Raw genomic sequence first — 17,854 nt, 5'->3', positions numbered from 1 at the left:
ACGACATGTCCTATGTGAAAGTGATCTATAAAAAACAAACTTGTTGGCGCCAATAGCCTAGTGGTTAAGTGCGCCAACATATAGCACCATGGTGCTCACGGCGACGCAAGGTCCTTTGCCGACCCTTTCCCTGTCTCTGCTCCCAACTATTTCCTGTCAATTCTCTACACTGTTCTATCCATTAAAGGTTAAAACCCCCTAAAAAATATTATTAAAAAAAAAAAAAACTTGATGGGAGAATGTGTGATGCTGTAAGTAAACTCTTTTATTAAACAATAAAAGAATGTTACCCAAAGTTTCTGTGCTTCCCTCTGTATAGGTCTGGGACCATGAGGGCGAGTGAACAATATTTGATGATCTCTTCATAAACCTTTACTTTAAGCAATTCTATTTACAGCAAAACAAAAAGATCATGTAGTAATTACTGTGATGTACAGTATAGTGACACCCTACACTACAACTTGTTTGTATACACAGAGTCAGCTCTGCAACACTTTCTGCCTCTCTTTCTTCATTCTTGATTTCTCCCTGTGCAATCCTTCATTCTAATCTCATTTCTCCATTCATTCACTTACTCGCTCTCTCTCCTCTAGCCATGATTCAATCTTTAAAGTGATCCACACAAAGGGCACACAATCCAGGTCAATGAAAAAAAGACCAAAGATGTTCAAACATGCCATTAAACTTCTGAAAAATGCTGTGAATCTGCAAAGGCAAGTACAGAAATGCCTGAAAATAAAATACAGATAAAATGTTTCGTCGTTTAAGTGCCTTCACTGCAAAAAAACCCAAGATGCTTTTCTTACATAGAGACTATTAGTCATGTGTTTAGTCCAAATATCTAAAAACTCTTAAATCAAGAAGCATTTTCTAGACAAGTAAAAAACAATTGTTTGGTTTTTGGACATAATAAGTCAAAAATAAGTACATTTTCTGTAAAACAAGCAAGATAATCTGTCAATAAGGTAAATAATCTTATTTCAAACCAAAAACAGTATTATTTTACACACACCACTGACAAATTGTTTTTGCTTGTTTCAAGTAAAAACTCTAATAATTTTAACTTATTAAATTATTTAACTTAAAAATATTTCTGAAAACGAAACGATATTGTTAACTTGCCAAAATAATGCTTTTTGATTTAAGGTTTTTTAGATATTTGGACTAAAAACAAGACAAAAACAGCATTTTTTTAGCAACGTTGATTATTCAGTAGAAGGAAAGTACAAAAAAATAAATATTTTTTAAATACAAATTTCATATTTTGTAAATCCGCAACAAACTCTCCTCAAGTTCCAGGACAGAAAGTCTCCCCAAGGATGACTTAGCAAACAGCAGACGTCACAAGCGCCGCAAAGCATCAACTCTAAACCAACTGTAAAGTTGGCATGCGGCTGTGCCAATCCTGGGAATTGCATCATCACAAGTCTCATCATAACACCCAGCTGCAGAAACATCTCATGGATTGCATTGCATTAAAATCAAACACCACAATCCAAGTACTCCAGAAGTGATTTCAGGCTTTATAAAGAATGTGCTCATACATATGCTGTGTCATCCTCCAGAGCGGCGGGGTCACCTTTAAGAGAAAGCATGCGTAAGCACCTACCCTGCAGCCTCTGCATCTCATTGGCAATCTCCCGGTCTGAACGGCCATAGCGCTGAGCTGATGCCATTCCACTGATTCAGAGTCAGTGGTGCTGATGATGCAGCTCAGCGGATGCACTTCTCTCCAGTGATCCGGGATCAGCCGAAAGTCTTCCTGAAAAGCATCAGTGCTTAAATCAGTGCATGCCAGGCAAACCTACGCTTTCTTTCCTCTGCTTGAAGTTGTGTGGCTTCTGCAGGAAACAGCATCTTCCCTTTGCTCTCTCTCTCTCTCTGAGTCTAGCTCTGAGTCTCTACTCTAGGCATCAATATTGGTTTTCACTGCCACCTGGTGTCCAATCAGAGGCGCAGATTTCAAGTACAGGGTGTTCAATTCATAGTTTTCAGTCACATGACAGGCGCAGTGAGACCTGGAGGGCACAACAGACTCAAAACTGCAGTACAGGACTGTAAAGTTTCTATTTGTGTTCAGCTCCACACTGTAAAAAAATCTGTAAAAATATTTTTTAATGTCTTTATTTATTTTTAATTGCATTGTGGGATCTTATTCTTTCCCCCAACAGCTTTTGATGCTGAAAAGGTTGAAAAAGGGACATTTAATGGCATCAGTAATAGTTTGAAGTGACATATTGTCTGGGTCGGTGTTGTAAATTATGATTCAAAAACCTGGTAATGAACTGCCAATCTTCTATACATTATGTCTTATCCACTATATAGCTTCAAACTACTAAAACCTAATGAAAAGTCACTCTGTTAAATGCACAGTTGAATTTTCACCATTAAAATTAAACAGAGCAGATATTAAGGTCCCAAAAACATAATAATAATGATAATAAAAAAATTATGATATTGAAATAATAAAAATATAATAACAATAAATTCACAAAAAAAAAAACTCCATGAATCACGAAATATGGATTCTGGTAATCAACAAATATATTTACAGTATATAATAAGGAAAATATTGTTATATTAAAACATATAAATAGTTAGAACAGCATAATCCAAGTTAATAAGTGAATACAATGAATAATACAAATAATTTAAAATAAGTCAAATAAAAAATTGAATATAAATGAATAAATATGGAGCAGAAAAAATGTTATTTTTTTTTACATATTTTTTACATATATTTTACAGCTATTTTTACATTATAAATTGGGTCTTTTTTTAAGAAACTATATATATATATATATATATATATATATATATCGGCACTGGTAGGAGGTATGCCTTAGTGTTCCACCAGTGACAATATACAATCATATCACACTGCTACGAGTGTGATATTGCATTTATACAACAGTTTGACGGCATATCAAATGTATATAAAAAGAAAATCAAACACGGAGAGTCTCAAAATCCTTTTGTATGAGGAACTACTTTCTTCCGCCACTCATTCACATCTGCAGCTGACGTCAGAACAGCAGAATCCGTTGCTACTTTACCAACGTCACTTTAGAGCTAGTAAAAAGTGTCTAAAGTGATGACAAAACAGGTGATTTTGCTTACATTTTAAGATTATTTCTCTGTTGCAATCGAGATATCACAATAATAAACCCCGAAAAAGGCAAAGCAACGAAATCACTACCAGTTTACTGTTGTGTTTGCGATAAAAAAAATGCTAAACACATGCAGGCATTTCTTCTTCATATATATATGTATACACACACACAGTATGTCACAAAAGAGAGTACACCCCTCACATTTCTGCAAATATTTATTTAAATCTTTTCATAGGACAACACTGCAGAAATGACTCTTTGACACAATGAAAGGTGTTCAGTGTAAACTTTGTATAGCAGTGTAAATTTATATTACAATATGACAAGTGTCCACCACCTCCGTGATGTTGTAATGGAGGAGTGTAAGAGGATTCCAGTGGGAACCTCTGTTCAACTCCATGCCCAAGAGAATTAAAGCCATGCTGGAACATCATGGTGGCCACACAAAATATTGACATTTCACATTTTCGCTTAGTGGTGTTTTCACTTTTGTTGCCAGGGGTTCAGCTATTATTGGCTGTATTTTTAGTTATTTTGAGGGGACAATAAATTATACACTGCTATACAAACTTTACACTGAACACTTTTCATTCTTAAAGTGTCAAAGAGTCATTTCTGCAGTGTTGTCCTATGAAAAGATATAAATAAATATCTGCAGAAATGTGAGGGGTGTACTCTCTTTGTGACATACTGTGTGTGTATATATGAAAATGATCATCCCGTTATAACATGTGAATAGCATGTGTGTATATATGTAAAGCGATCATTTTTATTCGCTTCGCACAACATTAGTAAAAATGAATGCCAGTCAGCTGAATAATATAGTTTCACCCTCCAGCTTGATGCTACTATAAGCATGTAACATCACATGAAAACTACAAATAGCAAGCCATAAGTATTACACTGAGCAAGCCATAAGCCAGACAACATTACACTGAGTGATTTGATTAAAATGTTACATGTCTGAGCTTGTGCCTATGGAAAATGTGAAAGATGCTGGCACATGGCATAACTTATGCATGGCCCTCCATTAAGTGAAATTTGAGAGGGGCCAACAAAAAAAAGCTGCCCCACCAGAGACACACTAATGTGCCTTTCACTTCCATTACTGGTTCAATCACACACATGCATGTTATAGAAAAAAAGCAAAGCAAAACTCCTGACTGGAGTGTTAAGCTCTGGATTCAGAAAGCTGAGTTTGCTGAGTCTGCTGCTTTTCAAACAGCAATGCTTAGCAATGACCTTTACACGGTCACTGCAGATGAATGTGAGAAACAGAGAGAGAGAGGGAGAGAGAGAGAGAGAGAGGGAGAGAGAGAGAGAGAGAGAGAGAGAGAGAGAGAGAGAGAGAGAGAGAGAGAGAGAGAGAGAGAGAGAGAGAGAGAGAGAGAGAGACCAAAGCAAAGTCAGTGAGGATCCTGTGTTATCAACATTAACTTACGTTCTTTAAAGAGCCCAATGAAGCCTCTGTACCCTCCATCATAGTAAAGCGTCCTCCACAAAATGCTCAGCATCACATTGTGCTAAATGTTTTCCTGAGAATAGATAAGGCAAGACTGCGGGGTTTCATGCTGATGAGTAAACAATCAAACAAATAAGATCAAGAATGGTGATACCCAGGGAAATATTTGGAATGCAAATTAGCCAAAAATCTGAGTGTGTGCATTGAATTGAGGAAATAGATGCAAAACAAATTCTAAAAAGTAGCAGCGCCATCTGCTGTACATTAAGTGAAAATAGTAAAAAATAAGAGGGAAATTATAGAAGACATAAATCACAAAAAACTATTTCATAATAAATAAACAATACAAAAATCACCACAAAAAAATATATTGAAGGGAGAAAAGAAAAAAAGATTTAATATATAGGACATCCTATGAAAGTCTGGGTATTTTGTAACATTTTTAAAAATATGAATATTTAATCGACATTTGCATTATTGTAGAATTAAATTTACAAAAGATCTTGAAAAGTCAGTGTAGTTTCGCTATATAACAATAATCTTTTGGTATTGTTAACACTGCAATTAAATAATCATATATTAAAATTCGTACAAAATATGCAGGATTTCATAGGGCGTCCTAATGTTTTCTACATGACTTAAAAAATGAGGTTTGCTGTTTGTTGCCTTTTTTGGGACAACTTAATTTTTTCATGATAAATTCATGATCAATCTACATTTGCAAAAACTAACTAAAGTTAACTTAATTCTTCATGTTGTCCAAACATAAATCGATTGTGTAGAACTCACCATTTTTTACAGCACAAATATATGTACTGTATATTATTATTGCTATCATACTATTCATTTATTGATTTTCTTTTCGGCTTAGTCCCCTCATTAATCTGGGGTCGCCACAGCGGAATGAACCCCCAACTTATCCAGCATGTTTTACGCAGTGGATGCCCTTCCAGCTGCAATCCATCACTGGGAAACACCCATACACTCCCATTCACACACATACACTACGGACAATTTAGCCTACCCAATTCACCTTTAGCACATGTCTTTGGACTTGTGGGGGAAACCGGAGCACTCAGGGGAAACCCATGTGAACATGGAGAGAACATGCAAACTCCACACAGAAATGCCAACTGACCCAGCCGAGGTTCAAACCAGTGACCTTTTTGCTGTGAGGCAACAGCGCTATCCACTGAGCCACCACACCGCTCTATATTATTATTGTAAAAATAATAATAAATATAATATAAATAAAATTTTATAGACACATATACATACTGTTACTGCTAAGTTACATTTTTAACAGATTAACACACACATTGCAGAACTGTTTTCCTATTCATGTATTTATTTGTTGATTTAGATCATTTGTTTTATCTACAGGGGCAGATTTAACCAATAAGCAAGGTAAGCATCCGCTTAGGGCCCCCAGGAAATCTGAGGGGCCCAAAATAAATACTTAGAAGTATAAATGATACCTATAAATTATATATAACATTGTTTTCTGTCATATATTGTACGGAGAGGGTCCCTCAGCTTCAGTTATGAACATGTCCAGCAGTCAAATCAGTAAAGATTTAGTTTTAAAAACGAAATTATTCTTTGTTTTTTTGTTGTTAATTTATCATAAGAAAACAAATCGTTTTAAAAGTTTTACAAGGTGCTTTACATGTTATTATTATTATTATTTTGCATTAGGCTAAGACAAAATGCAGAAAAGGAGATTGAATGATATAAGAAAAACAGCAAAATAATAAAAAAAAATTAAGTAGGCCAACAAAAGATGCATTTTAGAACTTTTGGGCCCCATGGCTGGAATTGCTTAGGGCCCCAAAATTACTAAATTCTCCCGTTTATCTAGTATATTTTATTACACCTATATAATTCTAAGACACTAGTAGCAGAGTGGTTTCAAGACAAAAACCTGACATCTTAAAGTAAAACATCAGAACAACTAATAGTTAAATTTATTATAACATCATTTTTATGTGTGGCAACCATAGTATAAGCAGAATAATTGACTTCTGACTACAGCACGTTCAATTAAAGTCTAACATTCATTCATTCATACATTCATTCATTCATTATCCACATTACTTTTAGATATATTTATTTTATTAATGATTATATTACTTTATTTTTATCTATAATTACTACTAAATACTTTACAATACTATAAATACTGCATAATACTATATCAAATATAGTGACATTATATTTATTAAAAATTAAAAAAATATTAATAATAATATCAAATTAATTAAAAGTTTGGTTCTGATACGAGTTATTTTAAAGATTGCTCCAGATGGTGATCGTGAGATAATGCCTTACAGTTACATTTGATATTTGATTATATTATATTTTCATAATTATGTTATACCAAACAAGGTTTTCATGGCTGTGTTTAACATGAAGAAAGCATTTGACTTTTATTTCTCATATAAGTGACTTCAATAAAAGCCACTTTTTGTTTGATAAATATTTATAAATATTCATAATTTGTAAAGAATTTTTTTAGGTTATATACTGAATGCATTCTAAGTGAAAAAGCTCAACTATCAATAAATAAATAAACTCTCTCATAAATGACCGGTCAAGGCTTTTAAACGCAAAACACGCAATAGGCAGAAAATGTCAGCCTGGATTGTAATGTATATTTCAGGAATGAGTAACAGCTGATATCTGCAGTCTACAGCACTGAGCAACAATGAGAGGAAATGTCAGTGTTGGGCCGGTCCTGCAACCATAGATGAGCGGCTCTGTTCTAAAACCCCACGTTATCACTGACTCCAGATACCCTCAGTGAACACTAGGAAGGGAAGGCACACACACATCTCACTAAGGTGAAAGTGGTCTGGTCTGGGTCAAAATCCTGCATATTCTGCAGAATCTTATCAGGATTTTTTTAAAGACTAGCCTGGTCAGGATAAGCAAGCAAAGAGCTGGCACTCAACTCGGAAAATCTGAAGCATTGTGATGACCAGCAAGACTACAGACACTGGAACAGTGAAAGCTCAAAAATCTTAGAAATTGTGTTATAAAATACTGTTATGAAATACATTAAAACATGCTGGGTTTTGGTCTGTTCTGTCCAGTCGTGATGGAATCTTGCTTTTTATGGGATTGTGTCTTTGTATGTTTACACAGAGGTTATATGTGGCTTTACATCACTAAGTGACTTTTAGTGACATTTTTAGAATTTGAATTTATGCATCATGTAAGTAAATTACAGTATAAACTATAATTAATGAGCCTCTGGTACTTATCGGCTTATTTTACAGATTTATGCTTTATGTAAATTGAGAGTAAATAGATTTTTGTCCTATTTTTGTACTATTTTATATTATATTACATAATATTTTAATAAATGCATCAAAATTCAAGAAATATTTTTAACAAGAATTAAATTTAGACATTTTTTAACATAATTGAATAAAGTATGTTTCAGCATAAGCAGAAAAAAATCATTTTTATAGTTATATATAGTTTATAGTTTTATAGTGATAGTTTGATAATAATGATACTATTTTTTTATGTGTGTGCGTACATGTAAAGGTAACTAGGTGGATAGTCTGAGTACATACATATGGAAAAAAATAAATAAATAAATAAATTATATATATATACAGTGAGGTCAATAAGTATTTGAAAAGACATGTGATTTTTCAATATCTCCTACTTAGAAATCATGGAGGGGTCTAGGATTTTCACCATAGGTGCATTTCCGCTTTCAGAGACAGAATCTAAAAATAAAAATCCAGAAATCACGTTGTATGATTTTTTTTAGCAATTTATTTGTAAATTACTGTGTCAAATAAGTATTTGATCACTTGCTTTTCAGCCAGATTTCTTACCCTCAAAGACCTGTTATTTTGCTTTTAAATAGTCCAGCTACACTCTGCTCATGATTCTAATTTAGTAGCACCTGTTTGATGTTGTTAGCTGTCATAAAGACACCTGTGCAGCCCACAATCAGTCAAAAGTCTAAGTAGCAACATGGGCAAAACCAAAGAGCTATCAAAAGACACAAGAGACAAAATTGTAGAGGTTCTGGAGTGGCCTAGTCTCCAGATCTAAATCCAATTAGAAAATCTTTGGAGGTAGCTGAAACTGTATGTAGCTCAGCGATAGCCCCGAAACCTGACAGATCTAGAGAAGATCTGCATGGAGGAGTGGGCCAAACTCCCTCCTGCAGTGTAGCAAACCTGGTGAAGTACTACAGGAAGCGTTTGACCTCTGTAATTGTTAACAAAGGCTTCTGTACCAAATATTAAACATTTTTGACTCAAGTGATCAAATACTTATTTGACACAGTAATTTACAAATAAATTGCTAAAAAAAATCATACAACGTGATTTCTGGATTTTTATTTTTAGATTCTGTCTCTGAAAGCGGAAATGCACCTATATATGGTGACAATTCTAGACCCCTCCAGGATTTCTAAGTAGGAGATATTGAAAAATCACATGGTGATCAAATACTTATTGGCCTCACTGTATATATATATATATATATATATATATATATATATATATATATATTATACACACACACACACACACACACACACACACACACATAACATGTATACCCGTTGTTAAATGAAACAAATGGCATGTGTGTATATATATATATATATATATATATATATATATATATATATATATATATATATATATATATATATATATATATATATATATATAGAACCATTTGAATAATTTGTGAAGGATTGTGTGACAATGAAGCCTAGTAATGATGCTTAAAATTCCTTTACATAAGGAAAATCAGAATAAACAATATCTCTTTACACACTAAAGGGATGATGAATGCCTATAACTACACGATACCTAAATTAATCTCCTCTGTTTATGCTGCGCTGAGTCATGGGTCTCCGTCCACACTATATGTAAAAGTAAATGAGATGAAGAATTAAAGACTAAAATGACAGAAGAAGACTGGTATGATATGTGAGAAATACACCAAACTACCACTATAGTTCACAACTATGGAAGGAATTTTCCTGGAAATGCCTTATACGGTTCTTTATAACACCAAAGATTAAAAGCAAACAGACCTCCAGACAACAGTGTTGGAGACACTGTGGGCAGGCAGAAGTAGATTATACCCATATCTTCTGGAGCTGTGGGAAAATTCAACCGTTTTGGGAAGATGTGGAGATTGTTATTTCTGAGGTGTTTGGATACAGAGATCCTAGAACTGCACTATTTTTGTTTATGGGAGATATTAAGGACACTGTCCCCAGAGGTTACCAATATTTGTGTAGGATTCTTCTTGTGACATGCAAAAAGTCTATAACAAGGAACTGGCATAAAGACTCAACGTTGAAACTCAGTGGTTTGAGAAGAAATTCATGTAATAGAAAAACTGACATTTATGTTGAGGATGAAAACAGATATTTTCAGAAAGAATTGGAAGAATTTGTTGATATATAGGGAATATAAACACATCCCTATTTAGGAGAATAGTAATTGGAAGAGATTTAGCAATCTTATGCGTTTGGATTTTTTCCCTTTTTTTTACATGCAAGGTTATGTGATGTGTATTTAGGTAATCATGTATGTGCATATTGATATGTGTATGTATGGAACGATATATGTCAGCATGTTTTTTTCTGTTAAATTAATGTTCTGTAATGTACAAAACTAAATAAAAATAAAAGTTTTAAAAAATCTAATCCACTTTACTATAAAGCATACCTATCAACCCTCTAGTTTTTCCCGGGATTCTCCCGTATTTTATAGTTCTATCCTGCTATCCCGTAAAGGTATTTTCCAATTCATTCATTCATTTTCTTTTCAGCTTAGTCCCTTTATTAATCTGGGATCGCCACAGCAGAATGAACCGCCAACTTAACCAGCACATGTTTTACGCAGCGGATGCCCTTCCAGCCGCAACCCATCTCTGGGAAACATCCATACACACTCACACTCATACAATAGGGACAATTTAGTCTTCCCAATTCACCTGTGCCGCATGTCTTTGGACTGTGGGGGAAACCGGAGCACCCGGAGGAAACCCACGCGAAGGCAGGGAGAACATGTAAACTCCACACAGAAACGCCAACTGACCCAGCCGAGGCTCAAACCAGCGACCTTCTTGATGTGAGGCAACAGCACCACCTACTGCGCCACTGCCTCACCAGGTATTTTCCCATATTTCTCTCATATTTTCAATCTTTCTATGAAGGGTGGCAATAATATACGCAACCCATACCGCCGAACCACCAGGGCACGCCACTTGCTCTTAAATAAGTCTGTGGTCAGTTCTGTGCTTTCGATTTATTTAGGCATGAAAACAAGTTGAAATAAATGTAACAACAGTGTGATTCCCTTCCTTTTCATTAATGGTGCCGTCGCCCCTCCTATGCAATCCTCAAAACAGTCATATAACGGTGCGTGACTGTCAGCTGACGCGCTTTATAGATGACGTCGGGGTTTTGGGTGCGTGTTTGAACTGACAAATACACGTGATTAATAATAATATCTAAAAATGTCGATCTTGGTGGGTTTTTTTTTTTACAAATGCAACTTATTTTGTCCTAAATGAGTAAAACAAGTTAGAAAAGCAGTTGAACATTAGATGTGTGCACTCTTGAAGTGACACCTCTGTTATAATGTAATCAAACGAAAAAAATCTAAATAAATGAGAGATTCAATTGTTGCTCTTTAATCAGAATGGCCGTGATTTCAATGGTAAAAAACTGTAAAAATGCTACAGTACAAATCCGTAACCTGGTTAACAGTATGTTTCCTTAATATATACGGCGAATAACCGTAAATTGACTTTGCCAGAATTCCCTGCATGGCACATCACTTTTTATGCTTTTTGTTGACATTACTATGGATCTTTTTGTTTCCCCATCAGTTATGTACATTAGAGATTTATGTTACATCTAATGTTGATAAACAATGCTTATTTCATGACTTTAATTTTATGCATGTTACCATACTGATGTTTAGTAGCTGTACTGTACTGTACTGTAGTAGGTGTGAATGACACTCAGCACCTTCTATATATTGATACACTTTTCTGCTTGTGGGAAAAGTTGATTGTGATGAGTATTGGTTCATTATGTAACTTCCTCATCACCACCAACATATGGCTGTGCTAACGTGTCTAACTGTGTAACAAAGGATGTGTAGATGGTGGTAATTCAAAATACAGACATAATACATCTATAAATGAATAAAATACGGTAGTTTACCGTAAAAATGAGGAATTACTTTTACGGTTTGTACTGTATTTTTAACGGTAAAGTACTGGCAACCACAGCTGCCGTTTTTTTACCGTAAATTTTACAGATTTGTTATTTACAGTGGATTATTTGATTACTGTATTACTTGATTACTTGTATTTTTTTATAATAGCTATTAATTTAAGGTAAACTGTTTGCTAATTTATTTGCTGCTAATGTATGCAATTTTTTTTCTAAAAATAATAAAATATTACTGACCGTTTAACTGTTTACTTACAATGAAACAACTCTCGATGAACATATTTAGTAACTTGGGTGGGGGGGGTATGGTTGGCATATACCTTATTTTCACATCCCAATGTTGACAGGTATGCCTTAAAGACATATTTAAACGGATTAAGGTAAACAGCTATTTTATTAAATTATATACAGTATCTATCAATATTAATATACATACATCTGGACAAAATGAAGTATGTGGCCCGTCTCATGTAATCTGGCGAAATGCCATCAGTGGTGACACAGAGCATTACAGCTTTCATTGTTCATGCCAAGTGTCTGGAAGAGAAAAGGGAAATAGCGAAGAGTAAAATATGATGAATTTTGGCTGGCTGAAGAGCGGACAAATGACAGGAGCAAATGATTTCACACACACCTTGACTCTCCTCCTTCTTGTGCCCTCCTCCCTTTCCTCTCCATCCCACAGGAACCCTGCTCTGCACAGATAAGGACAGCCTGCTGCTAATTTTACACAGGAAAGGCAGGAAACGTGAAGTGAAGACTTTGCTTTTCCACAAACAACAGAGTAGCGACCCTGGCCTTGGAGAGGATCCTGTGAGCCGTGAGCTGAGCAGTCTGGGGCTGAAAGAGAGACACACACACAGACAGACAGAAAGAAAGAGAAAGAGGAGGGTCCCTAGAAGAGGAGAGCTGGACACACACTGGTAGAAACTCTAGAAAAAAGTTAAAAGCGAGAGTGAGTGGACGAAAGAGTTGGAGGAGAGAGACTGTGCCCTCTCTGGTCTCCCCTGTTTCTCTGGAGGGAGTGATGGCGGATAACAGCACTCATCCCATTATGGATATACTGGGGTACTTTGGATTAAGTAAGATATTTTAATGTCTGTATATACACTTTCTGAAGCGTTTTCTCTGGCATTTGCATAAATATACTTACAATGCTATGTTGTCAGCTTTGTGTTTCTTTAAAAAATCTGAAGAGTGTAGAAAAGGCTGTGTTGAGTTTTTTCTGTGCTGTAATTTCTCAACAGAAATGCAGAGAGTAGTAACTTGCGGCAAAATATATTGGCAAATGTAGTCTATAAAAAAACAACTCCGCCAGTGTGCAGCTTTTTCCATTTAGTCCTTCCAAATGTCATTTCCAGATGATCCTTCACTCTGGACTGTGATTCCTCTCGCCCTGGGAGAAAATTGCACATAAATATCCACATTAGTTTACACACAAGCCTCTAAAGTGTTTTTGATGTCATGTTCTTCACACCATGTGCAGAAAAGTTATGTGCTATGGTAACTTGACTAACAAGTAAGTAAGTAAGTAAGTAAGTAAGTAAGTAAGTAAGTAAGACTAACAAGAGGATCTGTCCATAAATACGTATATGCTATTCAACCTAATTTTGTTTTAAGAAAAAAGTGAGAAGACAAAATTCTGTGCAATGGAATCTTGCGTCAGATGAAAGTACTGAGTGTGAAACGAAATCGGTATTTCTCTGGACAATGGAATGCCATAACAGGAAGCTTCATAAAATGCAAACTATTTAATTCACTTAAGCTGCAAAGGATAAGAAAACATTGGGCGTGCCTTCTATTGTGAAATTTGGCCACGCCCACTTTGAGTTGTCAGATTAGACCTTCAAGCATCTCATTAATGACACCGCTATTAGGCACCAAGTGGGAGCAGCATGCCGTCAACACTTATTTAGCCATCTTAAATGGATGTCAAGTTTGCTCAAGGACTGCTGAGAACCAGGAGTTCAAATACACTATTAATGAAAAGATTTTAAAAATAAGAATATTAATAATTTACAGAGGGGTCAAAATTATGTATTTGTTATGTAATATTCAATTCAATTCACCTTTATTTGTATAGCGCTTATACAATGTAGATTGTGTCAAAGCAGCATCACATAAAAGGTCATAGTAAATTGGAACAGTGTAGTTCAGTTTTTAGTGTTTAAGTTCAGTTCAGTTTAGCTCAGTTCAGTGTGGTTTAAAAATCACTACTGAGAGACCAAACACTGAAGAGCAAATCCAACGATGCGCAGCTCTACAGATCCTGAATCATGCAAGCAAGAGGCGACGGTGGAGAGGGAAAAAAAACTTCACTAATTGGCGAAAGTGAAGAAAAAAAACCTTGAGAGAAACCAGACTCAGTTGGGCACGACCATTTTAATTTCTCCGACAGTAACTATGACAGTACTTACTGTATGTTTTAAGCTCATGTGGCCTACTTACATGCACACTAGAGCCATTCACCTTTGTCCAGTATTTGTGCTTTTTCTCTTCAAAAATGATAAGTAATAAGAAGCCATTCACACAGAATGCGTTTTTCCATTACAATGCGATACGTTTCCATCATTTTCTATTTCAAGAGTTCACACTTAGCTGATGATTCATCAAAAGCTTGTTTGGCATGCTGTCCCGGGAGAAAGCCCCGAGCTCAAGGGATCCTCGAGCCCGGAGCTTCCTCCCATTTGCAGAGCGAGAGGGGAGCCTGAGCTCGGTGGATCTCAGAACTCCCCGTCTGCAGTAGCTAAGGGAACACGTGAGGGAAAAAAGGGGGCTAGACAAATGATTGATTGTTATGCATGATGTATATATTTGGATGGTGGGAAGAAACCGGAGAACCCGGGGAAAACCCACGCAGACACGGGGAGAACACACGAACTCCCCACAGAAACACCTACCGACCGGCAGGACCAGGGCTGGCAGTGCTCTTGCTGTGGGGCTAACAGTGCTAACCACTGGGCCTCCGTGCCGCCCGATCTATAGTGAAGGAGGAGAATGGGGAGGAAGGGGGGTTTCTTCCAAACAAAGATAAAGTGGATTGAAAACTGTGGTTATTTATAGTAGCTTATGGCTCATATGATTGGCTGATACTGATTAGCTTAATACGAGACCGGCTGTGATAAATCATAAGCACGTGATCCTCTCGAAATTAGTTTATGAATAAACCCCACTTAAACACATGCTTAATGGATGTGCGTTACTGTCTTGTGTCTTCTGCTCATCTTTTGCAGTGCAAAATGAGCACCATATCCAAGCTTCTGTTTACAGTAGGAAAATGGTAACTACTTTATTTGACGGCAACATGGCAGAGTAGGTTTTTTTTTAATTAAAAAACATTCCTGAGTGATGCATCTCACGTTTTTAGAAGCAAAGACATGGTATGCGTGAATGACTTCAAAGAATGCACTTGAATGCACTCATTAACACAATTTTATGCTGTTTTCACAAGATTTTTTTGTTGTTCTGTCTCTTCTTCAGCTCAAAGCAGGCTCAGTTTTACAGAAGTGCATGTGCAAACACTCTTGATGACAATAATACATCGAGTGGATAGTGTGCAGACCATCATGGATGACTAAAGCATCCACAGACACAGCTGAAATATACAGTAGTCAACATTTGAAATGTATCAAAAAAGTTATTAAAATAGTCCTAAGACGAGTATGGGTGTTGTTTAATAATTTTAGGACAATTTCGATGAATGGTTGCGATCCACTAATACAAATATTGACTACTGTACTTTGAGTCTGACTAGCATAAACAAAATTTAAAGCTAAAAGTTATGGTGCAAGGTGCATGTAAAATCTGTCATCTCAGAATGCCCCAAATCTGCAGACTGGCTTTTATAACAACTGGTGTCTATTTGCCAGACTGCAAATCGGGACAAAAGTCTGAGCAGAACTCATATACTACATTCCCAGTCTTTAGCGAACTCTGCCAAAAGGGTATTCAATCTTTTGTGGCCACTAACCTAATCCCATAAGTGCTGCCTGCTTGCTCACAAACATGTTTTTACCATTTTCCTTTCTTCCACCAGGGGATGTAATTCTGGCCTTCTTTCTTTCTATGGTTGTTGGTCTTCTGCTGGGAGCTCTGGTCTATATGATCATGACCTGGATGTCCCGTCGACGGGCATCGGCCACCATCACCAGCATACCCGTCCACCAGTCCCGCTCCACCACCCGTTCATCCTCACCTCGATCTCGGCCGGGTTACAGTCGGCACAGCAGTGGCTATGACCGGCGCAGTAATAACAGTCTGGCCAGCGCCGCCTTTTCATTCCACCGGCAGACCTCATCCTCGCCGATAGACTATGGAGACTCAACCGGCCGCAAATCAAGCTTCCGGGCCTCAACATTTCATCCTCTTCTGCAGTGTAGCCAGATTGCTCGCGAGGCAGAGGAAGGTGCCCAGGGCAGCCTGCCAAGGACCCCCACTCTTACAACCAGCCCTGGGGCAGCTGGATCCACCAGCACCGTCAGTTCGATGGTCACTCCACCCCGGGCCAGAAACAGACCAGATTCCTTCTGGGGCAACAGCAATCTAAGAGGTTTCCATGTTGGCCAGACTCCACCGCCTGCCTATGACAGCATCATACGAGCCTATCAGGAGACAACCACGTGAATTAAAAAAGGGGAGATTCTGCAGTTTTGGGGCAAGATTCATGTATAGACTTGAAAACTGATGTACAACGCCTTTAATTGACATGGCCAGTTTTTCAAAACTTGTATGTGTGTATATTTCTGTGTGTGCGTGTGTGTGTGTGTGTGTGTGTGTGTGTGCAAAGTCAGTGTGAAATACTTGTATCAGAATGTTTAAAAAAAAAGACAGTAAGATTTCTACGGCTCTGACTATATAAGACTATCAAGCCAATCTGCTTTTGATAGATGAGAATGTTGATGTGGAGAAACAGAGAAAGGATAAATAAAGCAGGAGATAAGGAAGGTTGAGATAAGCAAGAGGATAAAGCGGTTATTGCAATTCCTAGACCAAGAAGTTATTATTATAACTCTGTTTTGCACCAGACTCATTAGATTTTGTATTTATTGGTTTGTTTTCTGGGAACTCTAGTCTTTTGAAATGGTTGTAAGTATTTCTCAATGCAGCTGTATACATAAAAATATTCTGACACAAAGCATTTTGCAATAGATTTTTGTTTGCAACATCTGATGTTTTTTTAACTGAACAAAATTCCCTTATCTTACTATATTATACACTGTACCATACAAAGAAAGGAATAGTTTACCTGAATATTTGACTTTTTTCTATAGAAAACAAAAATGCTTTGTATATATATATATATATATATATATATATATATATATATATATATATACAGTGCTCAACATGCATGAGTAAACCCCTCACATATCCTATTTAAATTATTGTTATTATTTTCTATAAGAAATAGTTTTACAATATTATATTTGTGCGTATACATTAGATTAGTCAGTATTGAAGCCAAATCTGGAGCTTATCTAACAAAATAACTTATGATAACGGTCCAAAATTAATACACCCAATTTAAAATATTAAAACAAAAATATTAAACAAAATTTTTTGAAATTTTGTAGTTTGTAATTTTTTCCCCAATATTTCACATCAATTTAAATGTATTATCTTTCTATTTTTAAAGATGTTCAATTACTAAAATATTATTTTAAAATATATATATATAATAAATATATACTTTTAATAAATCTGCTTTGTTCAAATGCACCAAAATATATTACCTATATTCACTGAGAAATGGATAAAAATATTCATTTTCAAAATGGGGTGTACTCAATTATGTAGAGCGCACGCACGCACACACACACACACACACACACACACACACACACACACACACACACACACACACACACACACACACACATATATATATATATATATATATATATATATATATATTTTTTTTTTTTTTTTTATTATTTTTTTGTACCATTTTAAACACAAATAGTGGTTTTGTTACACTAACCATAGTTTAATACTATAAAAATAAAATAATGTGGTTAAATAATGATAATATATTTGTGG

At 35.8% G+C, this 17,854-nt stretch overlaps 1 protein-coding gene across 1 annotated transcript; it reads left to right on the top strand.

The window, feature by feature from the left end:
* Nucleotides 1–12,518: 12,518 nt before the first annotated feature.
* myct1a (myc target 1a) lies at nt 12,519–16,949 on the top strand. Its single transcript, XM_056481306.1, has 2 exons — nt 12,519–12,897; nt 15,852–16,949. Exons 1-2 carry the CDS (start codon nt 12,843–12,845, stop codon nt 16,436–16,438), a joined length of 642 nt encoding a protein of 213 aa, XP_056337281.1. The 5' UTR covers nt 12,519–12,842; the 3' UTR covers nt 16,439–16,949.
* Nucleotides 16,950–17,854: the final 905 nt, after the last annotated feature.

This window comes from Danio aesculapii, chromosome 20 (assembly GCF_903798145.1).
Source record: "Danio aesculapii chromosome 20, fDanAes4.1, whole genome shotgun sequence".
Lineage (NCBI taxonomy): Eukaryota > Metazoa > Chordata > Actinopteri > Cypriniformes > Danionidae > Danio > Danio aesculapii.
The sequence above is the reverse complement of the archived record's forward strand: the minus strand, read 5'-3'. Positions and strand labels throughout refer to the sequence as shown.

What these genes read in the sequence shown, in the direction of transcription:
- myct1a (XM_056481306.1), top strand. Translation starts at nt 12,843, where the DNA reads ATGGCGGATAACAGCACTCATCCCATTATGGATATACTGGGGTACTTT. An exon ending in ACTGGGGTACTTTGGATTAA is followed by an intron (nt 12,898 to 15,851) that starts GTAAGATATTTT and finishes TTCTTCCACCAG; the next exon opens with GGGATGTAATTCTGGCCTTC.